Source organism: Mycetomoellerius zeteki, unplaced genomic scaffold (genome assembly GCF_001594055.1).
Source record: "Mycetomoellerius zeteki isolate Tzet28-1 unplaced genomic scaffold, Tzet1.0 scaffold96, whole genome shotgun sequence".
Taxonomy (NCBI): Eukaryota; Metazoa; Arthropoda; class Insecta; order Hymenoptera; family Formicidae; genus Mycetomoellerius; species Mycetomoellerius zeteki.
The window spans coordinates 857,357-868,319 of record NW_017257999.1 but is presented as its reverse complement, the minus strand read 5'-3'; the positions used below and the strand labels follow the sequence as shown (position 1 = coordinate 868,319).

Below are 10,963 nucleotides of genomic sequence, written 5' to 3'. Positions count from 1 at the left end.
CCCACCCAGGTTTATAAAAGTCTCAAGACTGAATTTCAATTTGTTCCATCCTTTTAAAATTCTGGCTTTACACCCATAAATATACACAGTATATTTCAGTATAAACATCTATAAATTGACACAATATTATAACATAAAAATCTATAAATTGACTTCAATTCGCGGAAATTTATCAAGAATTTTATTACGTTTTATTTATTTATATATTCTTAGTAATAATTTTTAAATATCCATTAAATTACTTTCTTGTATACTGAGCTGGTGAACAAAAATTTTTTTTAAATTTTTTATATATATTTTTCCAGAGAATTTCTATACAAATTTCTAAATTTTTCAGAATTTCGTAAATTTTCATCAATTTTATAACTTAAAAAATTTCTCATTGTCAGATTTGTTTATAGAAATTGAACTTTTCAGAACAAAATATTAAGAAAGTCTATATTTTTTTTGTTTAAAATTCTTATGTATTTTATTATATGTGAATTCTGAAATATTTCAAGATTTTTCATTTTATATTTTCCGGAAAGAATCTTATACACTCTAGAGAAGTTTAAGATATTTTTCAGAAATTTTCATAAATTTAAAATATAAAAATTCTTAAAAATATTATGAAATATTATATAATTATTATTAAATTTTTTTACATCAGAGTTATTGTCATTATCAGTCAATCGATCAGATAATAATAATTAATTTTCGCGAACAAAGAAAGCTGTGTAGAATAAGTAAATAAATACAGATTAAGTATTTGTAAATTTATATCTACATGATATAGCACTACAGCAGGGTTGCGTTCAGAATCATCATCCGAGTGTGCACCAAGATGTTGTTTTATCCTTATGTAAGGTAGATAACAAGGGTAAAACGACATCTGAGTGCATCTGGACGACAATTCTGAACACTGCCCAGCACTGCACTGTAGCCAATAGCTTCGATGGTACGAAGCACGGAGCATAGAAGCGCGATCAAAACATAAGTAACTGAACATAACCTACAAATCATTCGTTGTACGTAGTGATTTAACGAGTGAAAATTGGTGAAAATGTCCTTAAAAAGGAAACTGACGCAGGACGATCTGCGTAAAGCAATGAGTGAACACAAGAAGAAGTTCGGAACCATTAAAAAGATCGACTCACCGTTGGCAAAATATCCTTTTTGTAAAAATATTCTGTAACGCTCTATTTGAGGTTAACATACATTTTGTACACTTTAAAATGATCATATTAATACGGTATGTTAAAAAATTAATTATAATTGCGTTGTCAGTGGCTTTTATTCATTCTTGTTCTTAATTTTATATTATCGAATGTGAATTGATACTATTATTAAATGAAATACATTGACATATGTACTTCATTGTTATAGTATAAGTACATTATATTGTTATAAGTTGTATTGTTTATTAGTATAATTTCATTCTTGAGATTAATCTTGAAGGTATCCTTAACACTGATAAACACATATACAGATTCAGGACAGCTTATGTGCATTTTATGTAAGTCAGTGGTACGGAGTGAAACAATTTGGCCTGTTCATTTAAATTCCAAGGTGCACAAGGATAATGTTGCGTTAGCGAAAAAGACTAAACTAGAAACAGAAAGTACTATAAATGTATCTAATGTTCAAACATTCAAAAGGCCTCCGTCTCCATCAAACAATTCCCCAAATAAAAAGATAAAAGGAATATTGAAAAACTCTAGCCAGCCAGTGGTACAGGTCAAGTCAAATTTACCAGCAGATTTTTTTGATGATAATTCAGAGCAAGTTAACAATCCGTCTGTTCTAACGCAAAAATTAGAGAGCAAAGAGAAAGATCCCATAGTCAATACTACAGATGTACAACATGCCAAAGAAGAAGAAAAAGAGAAAGAAAAAGAAAAAGTAAAGGATATGAATCAAGCTGTTCTTCCAGAAGGATTTTTTGATGACCCAGTGATGGATGCTAAGGTGAGATTGCCTTAAAAATGAAAAAACTATCACCAAAATTTACATTAATTTAGAAGATAATATATATAACAAATTTTTATATAAATATAACATTAACGAAAATAAAAAGAGGTATTAAAATACAATTTAGAAACTTTGTGTCATGTATTATACCTATGAAGTATAGCAATATATTTGGATTTATCTCAAATTAAAATATTTGTACTTTATATATATTATTCTATATTTAATTATTCGACTGTTTTCAGGTTCGTAATGTTGAATACAAAGATCCTATTGAAGAAGAATGGGAGAAATTTCAAAAAGAAATTAAGGAAGAAACTGCGCAATCTGCACAAATTATAGCTGACGATCAGGAGGAAGCAACAACGGAAAGACAATTAGATGAAATTGAGGAACAAATTAGGCATTGGTCTAGGTAAGTATATATGTATATGGAGTAAGGAAAAAAGGTATTAATTATAAATTAATTTCCATAAAAGGGTAATGGATCTCGCAAAACGTATGGAACAAGTGCAGGGTACCGATAGAAAACAGGAAAATATCGATAATGATGTATCAAGTGGTGACGAAGCCGAGTTCGACGAGTTTCTTGACTGGCGAGCAAAGAATTCGTATAAATGAAAGATTTTATATATCTAACAATTTTGTAAATATTACTCTTTTTAGTATTTGTATAAAGTGATAAGTTTTTTCTTAATTAGTTTACATTTAATGCATCCCTTTCTTTGTTTATTGTAAATAAATTTTGCTATAATACAATATATAGACAACAAATATAGCGTATTTCTATATTTCAAAAAAATCACTGATGCGTTAGGCTAAGTCCACAACCTTGCTTTAAAAAGCCTTAAGTCATAAGTCGAAAGAGATTAAATAACAATTGTAAGAAATTTAGAGGAAATAGGTACAACAGAGAAGCTATCAACGTTAGGGCTGTGTGACTCAGTGGCAAGACGGAAGTCTACCATTTCGGTTGGAGGCCAGAAAAGTAGAAAGCGGTAAAGCAGCAACTAATCAGAACTCATAAAATTGATTTAAAGAATATTAAAATCTATAATTAAATATTGTATATATTTTTTATTTGGAAAAAAAACAAGTTAAACTTTTACCATTTATTAATATTATCCTCTTGATTTATAGCTAAATTTTTATTTTTTACATCTTAAATATGTGTGAATTCTAAATCTTGTCATCTTTGCCAAGTGTAGGTATATAACTACAGTTAAGGAAAAAAATTATATCAATGTAAATTGTACAGTGTATTAAGATTTTATTAAAATGAATTTGAAGAATCAGAATATAATTGAATTTTAGATACAGTGGTATAGATTCATTGATCGTCGTAAGCTATATAATATGAAAAGTATGATATAAAGATTACAAGGTACGCTAAGCCGCTATAATAAAGTTAGTACAGATAATTACGACGTAGATCACGTAATTTGACGATATTCATCTTCATTTTTGCACATACCAGACTTTACAAAATACTAAAAATCGGAGAAAGAGGGACTCGCGTATACTTTACCCGCACCCAATCTCATACCGTGTCTTCTAAATATGCTATCAATGCTATCGCACTTGATGCGCTTTCAAATTATCTCTGGTATCAATTTTTCGATGATACCTACAATGCAAGTGAGAGTTCCTTGGGATTCCGGTTACTTTAAAAACCGTCACTACGTAGACATCCTTAGAGACTATGATGTAATTATATATAGCATTGTAACATAGAATTTATTCATAGATTTACTCGTCGCATAAACCAAAATTCACGCTTAGATCAAAGTGATCTACGCGTCATCGATGCAATTATATATACATACATATATATATATGTATGTATATATATGTATATATACTTGCTTTTGCCATTTTGAACGCGTATTATTGAAAGTTGATATCCTATGATTAGATCACAATGTGTCGTGAGTACCGTTGACGATTTGCTACTCGAGCAACGGTAAGAGAGACAGACAGAAATAATTCTATCTATCTCGTGGATAATAATAAATGCAAGCATAAACTTTAAAGATATATATATATATATATAATACGACGAATTTTAGCAATCCGCAAAAGCTTAATAATTAGAGTATTAATATCATATACCGCATAGTCTCTCTTAAGAGCAAGCAGTTTTAGCGCTTAGATTAAATCTCATCGCTGGTTACAAGTAAGAAGAAACAACTTACTTCGACTTATAAGATACAATATATCGCGCGGTAATTAACGTTTACAGTGTAAAGTAGAAGTACGATTTTGAGTAACAATTATTTATACTGACTTTGAAAATACAAAAAAAAATCCGTAAGATAAATTATAATAATTACAGTTACTTGTATTGTACTTGATGAAGAATCGTTTTTCTAGGATCGTTAAAAGATACGATCCTGCTTGCGTGCTCATCGTCGAAATGTGATCGTAGTTTGTACCAAATACATTGATCAGTCGTCACTGTTTCTCGCAGAATGGAGATCATTGACGGTAATCGTAATTTCGAGGCGCGGTAATCTCTGATCACCAGAGTACATACGCGACATTTCGGACATTCGTAGGATACTAGAGTGAAACTAGTCGATATCAAAGGGGTATCTTACTCTGAAAATCTCCAAGCTTTGCATGTCCTAGTTAGAAGCTAATTTTTTATCTTTTCTATGATAGCGTTTCTTTAATCGCGACTAATATATTGGTCAATAAATAGTAATATATTATTAGTTTGAAATTTTCTTCCTATTCGATCTTTCCTGTGAAATATTTTTTTGGGAACGGGCAATGATCCAAACACTTCCCCATATTTGAATCACGGCATCGTTCCTCCTTGTATTATTCCTTGTATTATTCCTTGTATATCTATATTATCTATTTCTCATTACGATGTCAAGAAAATTTCGACTGTTTTAATCTACAGTCATCATTGCGATTAATTTGGTCGTTAAAAAGATCGTGACTGCCTTAGCAGTTGCGAATCCGTTGATTAATGATAGTGAAACGGTTTGGCACGCAATAATGCGCAATGCAAAACGCTTTTTAGATACCACAAACTTGCTAGAATCTACTCTCCCGTTTACAAATTGTTCAGCGAATAATAATGATTGGGAGCTGATAATTAAAATCAAAACTATCTGATTACATACTTTGAGACACGCTGTGTATAAAACGAAATTAGTTCTAACAAGAGATCGTAATTACGTGTTATTCGTTTATCATAAATCGATCTGTCAAATAAAGAATTTATGACATTACAAAATACCTACCACTAGAAAATGTCATTTTATCTTTGTTATCATCGATCTTCTGTCGAGATAAGAGTAGAGTGTGCAAAAAATGTTACTTAATTCCTTACTTGTTAGAGTTATAGACTTACAAAAGTGAGCGAGCGTTTTTGAGTGATAAAGAATAGGCACTCTGCTTGTTCCGTTTTTGCTCCTCCTTTTCCATCTTTTTCATCATTTCTTTCTTTAAGGGCGGAGAAAAAGATCTGTGCGCGAATTTGCTCGCGAAAGTATTACTCTTGATAAGTGATATCGGATTAAAATGTATCTTAGAATATCATATCCGCATCGTCGAAGCGTCAAAACTACCCTATAGATAATTATCCCGAAGCTTGAAAAATCTACCTAGATTTTGTGCAGATCATTTTGGGCGATCGTACGTGTATAAGTGTGCTCATTTTAACTCTCGTTAGATTTACTATATAACTATTAGACTTATACTCTAAAAGAATTAACGTCACTACACGAAATCGCGCGATCCCGGAACAGAAACCTTCCCCGAATTTCGTTTCTGGATCGTCACGATTTCTCGACAGTGACGTCAGTCAACGAATAATTAAAATCACCCAATCTTACGCGCTAGCATTTCTTGTTTGCGAATGCAATTAGATTTATGATTGCTATCTATTAGATATAAATCTCTTAGATACTGACCAATTCACGTACACAAATCACGCGCACGCACGCATCCCTTATATTGAGTCCCGCTGCGACGATGCCTCAGCTTCTCGCTGCGTTAAAAGTTATACTATCAGTAACGTGGTGTATAATAATGCTTTCTATTTGATCCGCGCACGGATGCTAACCTCGGATGGTCGTAGAATGCATGCCATGATAGTGACGAATTTAAACGCGGACGATGTCAGGTGCGGGGCGGTAATATTCTAAGCGAGTCGTTTTGCTTGACGCTCCTCATGGGAGCAATTACAATAGCGACAGCAACTACAATGATGATAATAATAATAATAATAATAATAGTGACAGTAATAGTGACGATAACAATTAATAATAGATAATGGCCGCGAGAATAATCGCAGCTACGTATTGCACACGGATCACAGAGTGGAGACAATTGCTAGGCGTTACAGAAGTAATCTACAGATAGTGCAGATAGTGCCAAGCTTTTTATAATCGTGTATATACGCATTTATCAATATACGTTTTATAGATTCTCTCTCGCACAATTACACGTGCGTGTAAACGTACATATTTTATATATATATTTTTTATATGTATGTATATATTCTGTACTCGCGTAATAAATGGTCGATAAATTTAGATCTATCTCTAGGAACGCGACAGCGCAGGCACTAAATTGTTGAGATACAATCGTTCTGGGCTACGATCGCTCGTCTGCCCTCACAATTCTATCGCGTATAGATATTGCAAGCTTTCGAGATACCGAAATGTACTCTTGTGCGATTAACAATAAGATACTCGCGTATAAAGTCGCGTGCTTTATAGTATAGTGTCGAAACTTGTGTAATTGTAATCGCGCTTTTTGGTCGCTCTACACAAAGAGATTCTTTTCCACCAGACATAAGGATTCAACGGATTCCGTTGGACCTGACAAATCCACACGAAACATTCACCAATAGTACAAATGCTGTTATTATTATTTCCAACAAAGAAAAGTAAAAGCATTTTTCTAGCGATCAAGATGCGTCGCGTGGGCAAAACTTGACGAGATGAAACGCGTATCGCAGAGAAGAGAGGAGTTGTAGGAGGCAAAAGCGATAATAAACGACAAATCTTACGATATAATTAGTAACATTATCATGTGACTCTAAATTACTTATTCTAAGTCTTAAAACTTGTGGATTATATATGTGTATTCTTTGGACCGCTACAAACTAGACTCAACTTTTGATGCCTCCTTTTTTTGAAGAATTATGTCTCTTAATATATTCTTTATCTCTTCAACCCCTCTTTCTCTTGCTTCTCGTCGCCAATGAGGAGAAAGCCATAAATTTCCAACTACTAGTTGCCGATATTGCGTCAATGTCGAGCTCGACGTACATTTCCATCTATATGTGTTCAATGACTCTAATTTATCAATACACAACGTAAATGTCAGATTTCAAATTCTGATCGTATATTTAATTACTCTCGAGCTCGGCGTGTTAGCGATAAATTTTGGCTGCGAGAAGGGACGATTCTGTTGTGTGAGTATTAACACTAAACGCCAAAATGTCATCATGATACATATATGAAACAAAGTAGAAATATTCGTGTCTATTGGCCATCCTACGATTTTCCTTCGCTCATTTAATTCGATAGAAATGCTGCAAATGCCTCATGTGGATTTCTATCGAAAGCCGTGAAACGGCAAACTACAAGTTTTCAAAAAAGATGGAAAATTTTTATTTAAATAAAATTCCTCGAATAAAGGTTCTCTAAAATTCTTTAGAGTTTCCTGAATCTTGCAATTACTTCAATTTTTTTTAATAATATGTAGCATACATCATGTATAATAAGACATAAACTTGTTTAAAAGAAATTCTTTTTTTTTCTTTCTTCTATTTCTCTTATATTTCTCTTTCAAATTTTCTAATGTATTCTAGTTTTCTCCGCTAATATTTAATGTGGATATTGTAACAAATTCTCCAAAGTAGGCAAAAAGAACTTCTAAACATTAAAAAATTTCTCTTACAATGAAGGAAAATTTTTATTCTCAAGCAGTACCTTTCTTCTGTGAAAGTTTGGTGCATACCTCGAGAAAATGTCGTCTACTCGTGCTGGTTACATTTAATTGATGTAATTATATATATATCATTCAGTGCTACGCTTATGATTGTATGTGGCTTAATATTCGTGAGATGCACTCTTCATCACCTCCGCGTGGCACCGTCTTAGCGAATCCGGCAACGCACTTCGTTTTCAACTTCGCACCTCCGAAAACGTGTGTCGCGCTCTGCTCTGGTCCCTTTCGTGTTGGCTTATCGCGAGCCAATCGAGCCGCAGCGTCGCTTTCGATGTAAAGGATTTAATAATCGTTGATCCCACGATCGTCCCGCCGCGTCTCGATGTTGCGGCGTCACATACCGAAAAAAAACTTTCAGGGAAAAGGCATACGCGTCTGATCTTATCGATCATCGCATCGACGCTGTGAATGACTTGTCCTCGCTTCAATCCTTAATGTGATCTATGATTTGTGAATCGGCTGCAGTTAGCACTAGTCGAAGAAAACTATTCATCGCTTTAATTTGTTGCTTATACTTTTCTCTTAAGAGTAACGAGAACTTCTAGTTGCTGTATATGGACCGACAATTTACAGTCAATTGCAACCGTTATTTTCCACAACTTCCTTAACGGACCATGTTATTATTACTGGATATATTCGCTCTTGATATATCCTTTGAGAGATATTTCGCGAGCGCGTGTATTGTATTCTCTATGCAACCCTGATAGACTGGATATTAGTATACGATGGTACACCAATTACTTGTTACGTATGTTACATACATTTCCATTAAACAGAACGATCGAATGCGGTATTACAACCGCTTGGTCCGAAAGGCGTTTGCATTACAGGTATGTTTCGATAATTGCTGCAAATGTCACGTTGGTTTTGATTCCTGAAATTATTAAAACAACTACTATGAAGTAAACGGATGAGAAACTGCATCGATAGTCGGACGAGCAACGGAAGGTCTGTTTCCTATGGCTGAACTAATGTACACTTTTGGAACTTAAAGTGAGATAGGTATATGTTTGATATTTGTCAAAAGCAAGAAAGAGAGTTCTAGTGCAGGAACAGAAAACAGACCAAAAATTACGTTGTCACAGTATAAAGAGATATGATGATCTTCATCTCTCTGAACTTTAAGTATCATTGCACCCGACTGTTTTTCTTTTTTTTAATAATTAAAGTGCTTCAAATAGAGTTTCTCCCGAAATATTTTCTACGATATTTCACAACTTAAACGTATTGGATCGCGTGTACCGAATCGCTTTTTTGCTAAACAATTCTCTGTTCTTGAGACAGCTCATTAACATTCCGTCAAGTTAATATGAACGATAAAACTTGATGTAATCAATACGATCACTACTAATCGTTTTAGTTACAGCTGCTATTGCTAAAAACATCATAATAGGCGTTTCATTACTGACAGTTTACGTCTATCTTGTAATGAACTATGTTTCTTTTCTATTTCTGTGAGATGGTTTTCCTATCAGCAAATAAGAAACTTAAACAAAAATCAACGTTCTTGACGATCATTCAATTACGTTCTATTAGATTACGTTCTATTAAATAGAGGAATATCGAATTATATCAAAAGAGAAACACGCTGAAAAGACTCCTCGCAATTAATTTAATCGGATGATTCTCCTACTATTGTTAAAGCAGCATCAATACGTACTTAGGCGATCCCAATTACTGATAATTTATACCTCCACCTCGTCGAGATCTCGAGATCAGGCTCGAGTCGTCGGTATTTCGTCGCGATTTATCTAGGCGAAGTATTTACCAATGATATTTGCATTATCGAACGTTAAATTTTCATTCCTCAACCCATTGAACGGAAACGTGGAGACCGGGCCAATTTATACGCGCGGGTCGAAGATTTATTTACGGACGGCGAACTATGCGATGTAGCGCCGCGTTAATCTACGTTGGGCTAGTGATAAACGGGAATGTGTTGTCGATCAGATCGTTTGTGTTAAGACGGTCCTATTTTATGCCTTCGCGTTGCGAGTCTCGATGGTGACGTTTTCCAGGAACGGGTCGGTGACGTTGTCCGTATGATTCGGAGATTTATTAGATTTCACCGAGGCGGCCGAAGCGTTCCCGCTGCTGTTGTGGCTCCCACGTCGCGATCCTGTGCGTGACCCTGGCGACAGAGATTTTCTTGCTAAAGTATCGCGTGCTTTGGCACGATACCGCGGCAGCATGACACGAAAAGCCAGAATAAACTTTAAGCATGAAGACCTGCGCGGAAGAAATGCATTAGTCAGAGCAAAATAGTCAATCGTCACAACGTCGAGTAAATGCACGTGTTTGAATGCGCGCTCGCGCACGTTTGTATGCGTGTATGCGGCATGTATAATGAATATATGCATGCTATACATTTTTTTCTAGCGAACGAATTTATATGTCTCGAACGCGCGAAAGGTACTCGGCAAAAATGTGCTTTGCATGATCTTTCTGTAGGCACTTTTTCTTCCTCAAAATATATAGACACTTTTATTTATTAATTTCTTTCAAAAATAATTACAAATATATTTATTTTTAATACCATTTTTTGAGTTATAAATTAGTGAATTACTGTTAGGCTTCGAAAATCAAAGTTTGATTTAAGAATTAAAATAACATTAATAAGCAGTCAAGAAGTAACAATTTGTTTCTAAAATAGTAATTTATGTACAACGATTGAAAATAAAGAATTTTATGGAAAGGACTACGCCTAGTTTGGACCCCGGCTGAACAGCATTGAGACCTAGCTAGGATTGTAGAACATCAAAAAAGGATTAAAAAGTTCCATATGCACAACTTTGTAAAATGAGTCCCTTGAGTGCTACAGCTGTTCAAAGTTTGCTATTATAATCATGTACCATGTAGGTCTGGTTTTATTCGTTTTATCGAATCATCTAGTATCTGGAATATGTCCAATCTTGACGAAGACTAAAACCTTTTTTGGACCTCAAATGAATAGTTATAAGTAATATATATTAATCGATGAAGAGGGGAGAGAGACACTCAAAGTATGAAGAAGAGACACAAAAGGTTTTAATTG

The 10,963-nt window shown here is 34.0% G+C and overlaps 2 protein-coding genes across 4 annotated transcripts in view; one reads left to right on the top strand and one right to left on the bottom strand.

Annotated features, from left to right (window-relative positions):
- The first annotated feature begins 787 nt into the window (after positions 1-787).
- On the top strand, positions 788-2,600 carry LOC108730757 (zinc finger protein 830). Its single transcript, XM_018460662.1, has 4 exons — positions 788-1,146; positions 1,461-1,947; positions 2,196-2,365; positions 2,430-2,600. The coding sequence occupies exons 1-4, from the start codon at positions 1,043-1,045 to the stop codon at positions 2,569-2,571; spliced, it is 903 nt and encodes a 300-aa protein (XP_018316164.1). The 5' UTR covers positions 788-1,042; the 3' UTR covers positions 2,572-2,600.
- A 6,579-nt stretch (positions 2,601-9,179) lies between these two features.
- Positions 9,180-10,963, bottom strand: part of jus (EB domain-containing julius seizure protein) — a 33,967-nt gene continuing 32,183 nt past the window's right edge. For 2 of the 3 annotated variants that reach the window (XM_018460725.1, XM_018460726.1), the window contains exon 6: positions 9,180-10,060. In XM_018460725.1, the coding sequence (XP_018316227.1) occupies positions 9,906-10,060 (155 nt within the window). In that variant the 3' untranslated portion in view covers positions 9,180-9,905. Of the gene's footprint in view, positions 10,159-10,963 lie in introns of all 3 variants that reach the window. The other variant, XM_018460727.1, reaches the window with a different exon arrangement.

What these genes read in the sequence shown, in the direction of transcription:
- LOC108730757 (XM_018460662.1), top strand. Translation starts at nt 1,043, where the DNA reads ATGTCCTTAAAAAGGAAACTGACGCAGGACGATCTGCGTAAAGCAATG. An exon ending in ATCGACTCACCGTTGGCAAA is followed by an intron (nt 1,147 to 1,460) that starts ATATCCTTTTTG and finishes ACTGATAAACAC; the next exon opens with ATATACAGATTCAGGACAGC. An exon ending in ACCCAGTGATGGATGCTAAG is followed by an intron (nt 1,948 to 2,195) that starts GTGAGATTGCCT and finishes GACTGTTTTCAG; the next exon opens with GTTCGTAATGTTGAATACAA.